Source organism: Penaeus chinensis, chromosome 29 (assembly GCF_019202785.1).
Source record: "Penaeus chinensis breed Huanghai No. 1 chromosome 29, ASM1920278v2, whole genome shotgun sequence".
Lineage (NCBI taxonomy): Eukaryota > Metazoa > Arthropoda > Malacostraca > Decapoda > Penaeidae > Penaeus > Penaeus chinensis.
The window spans coordinates 6102357-6104856 of NC_061847.1; the positions used below are offsets into that span (position 1 = coordinate 6102357).

At 33.8% G+C, this 2500-nt stretch overlaps 1 protein-coding gene across 4 annotated transcripts in view; it reads left to right on the forward strand.

The window, feature by feature from the left end:
- Nucleotides 1-2500, forward strand: part of LOC125040806 (zinc finger protein ubi-d4 A-like) — a 48732-nt gene that overhangs the window by 43046 nt on the left and 3186 nt on the right. For 3 of the 4 annotated variants that reach the window (XM_047635539.1, XM_047635538.1, XM_047635541.1), the window contains one exon: nucleotides 1842-2500. This exon is cut by the window's right edge and continues 3186 nt beyond it. In XM_047635539.1, coding sequence (XP_047491495.1) covers nucleotides 1842-1970 — 129 coding nt within the window. In that variant the 3' untranslated portion in view covers nucleotides 1971-2500. The remainder of the gene's footprint in view (nucleotides 1-1841) is intronic. The other variant, XM_047635540.1, reaches the window with a different exon arrangement.

Consider the following 2500-nt stretch of genomic DNA (forward strand, 5'->3'; position numbering starts at 1 on the left):
TAATAGCATTGATATTGATAGCATTATTAAGAAAAACATTTTTCCCTAAAACTCAAGGAAAGGTTAAATAAGGTGAGGTCACGAGGCCAACTGATTGAGTCCATGGTGGCTGTGCACTTGTGGAACCATCTGTGTGTAGAGTCATTTCACAAAACAAGGCTCCTCTGACCACCTTCCTAACAGCACTGGATTAAGAATTCAACTAAGTAAAGAAACACTACACACAGCAAGAAGGGAAACACTTTATCTGCATTTTTTTGTTTAATCTTTCCAGTAGTGAACAGCTGCTACTCAGGGGCTTTAGAGAAGCTCCCTTTGCAACACACTGTGTATTTATTTATGTTTGGGATACAAAAAGTTTATTCTTCACAAATCATTCAGTTTGCCAGTGATAAATAGGTTACCTTTTAAACAATGATTCTCTCTCCTGTTGACCATCACAGGAAGAATTTCGCTGTGACATGATCGAATTCCTTTAGCTTTGAAAGCATCAAAAAGTAAATTTTATCATGATTAGGGTGTGACAAAACAAAAATGGAAATGTTGTGCAAATATAATTTTGCATAGCATTTTAGAAAGACAGATATACTAACATTTAAAGAATAAAAATCATATGTGTGCTAATTAGATAAAAGTAGACTACTAGATAAAGAAAGTGGCCTTGAGTTAGAGTCCATCTGTAACACAGTGCTATACAGGGAAGATCAGTTTGCTTGTCATTTTTTAGTTCATTATCTTTTTTACTTTTATATTTCTTTATTTGTCCGAAGGCATTGGATATCAACATCATTTCTCTAGTATGTGAAATTGCTACATACTCTCAACAGACTTTCTCAACTTTTTCTAATATCCTCTGTCAATAATTCCATTTCTTATCTGTAACTTTCTAACACTTCTAATCATGCTTTTCCTATTTCTCTCGCACATTTGCTTTTTTCTTTAAAATAATCATGTTTTTCCTTTCTCTCATCTGAGCTTTAGTATCACCTCCAAATTTTTTATACTTTTATTCATTTTTTTTTTTTTTCATATGCATCATACTTTATGTTTTTATGTATGTTACAAACTTATTATTTTCAACTTGATGAAACTGTCACCCAATAACATCTTAGAGTTTTGAGAAACACCTTGGCCTTGCACTGAATACAGATATATTAAAAACTATCCTATTCATATGCAATGGTTTCATAGTATTTAAGATGAAAAGTTGGCTTCTTTTTACCCAGGAAAAAACTTTACAGCTTTTCTGTGTCATCATTTCTTTTTTCTAAGATTTCCATTGCTTTTTGTAGTGTGCTGTACCATGCCTTTTAACCTGTTGTCTCTCCACATTTTCCCCCAATGCTCAATAAAATGATTAGCATCATATGAATTCAGATAATGCCATCCTAAAAGAATAAGTAAGAGCTGCATGTAAATTATTTAGCAAAGTTTAGAGCTTAGCTTATTTCTTAAATTTTTCACTAAGTTGAGATGTATATGTATGCAGAAGAGGTCAGTCATATTTTGCCATGTGTAGTGTTAGGGTTGGAAGATTTCTGTACCTTTTTTATTTTTATATCCACTTTGCTTTTTGCATTCAGATAACTTGCATATATCTTCACATTAATTCAGCTTCCTTGCTTGTCTTTCATCATTCCAGCCTTTCTCTAGGCCAAAAATTCCCTGTTTCCTTTTGTTCATGACAAATATATATGTTAACAACACTGATGAAATCCACAAGTTTGTTTCTTTTTACTATTCTGTCTGTGTTTTTATTATCTTTAACATCATTTTTTTTTTGGGGGGGGGGGGCATATGTTCATGATGCTTTACAAAAAATGATGAGTTTATCCTTCCAGGACCAGTTGCTGTTCTGTGACGACTGTGACCGAGGCTATCACCTGTACTGCCTTCGTCCTCCTCTGCAGGAACCACCTGAAGGAGAATGGTCCTGTGACTTGTGTCTACAACAATTCCACTCAAAGTGAGGTTTATACCTGTTGCCTATCAAGTCTCTCTGACTTGGTTACATTTTTACCGAAAAGAAAAGAAGTTATAATTCTACATGTGATTTATCCCTTGCTTACAAGAAATTGTTTTATGTGCACTGTATATATATGTATATGATTACATTTCTGTATACACTTGTGTGTGTATATATATGGATATGTATGCAGTTACATGAACCATTGTTTTGATAAGTTCATCCAACATTTGGTCTAAATGCACAGGACCTTTGAACCTCCACTTAGGTGCCTCCGACGGCTACTTACTGATGAGTTTCAGAGGAGTTCCATTTGCATTAGGTTAATGATACTGCCGTAAGATACAGAGAGGCTAGAGGAAGATCTTGCTTTATGTTAACTCAAATGGATCTTTCTATCTTCTAAATGTTGATAACAAAGTAAGTTATTATTACCCAGATCATTTATTTACTTATTAGGTTAGTTACTCTTTCCCTTTTTTCATTGAATGATAATATATGTGATGAGTCTTTCAGCAGAGGAGAATGTCTCCT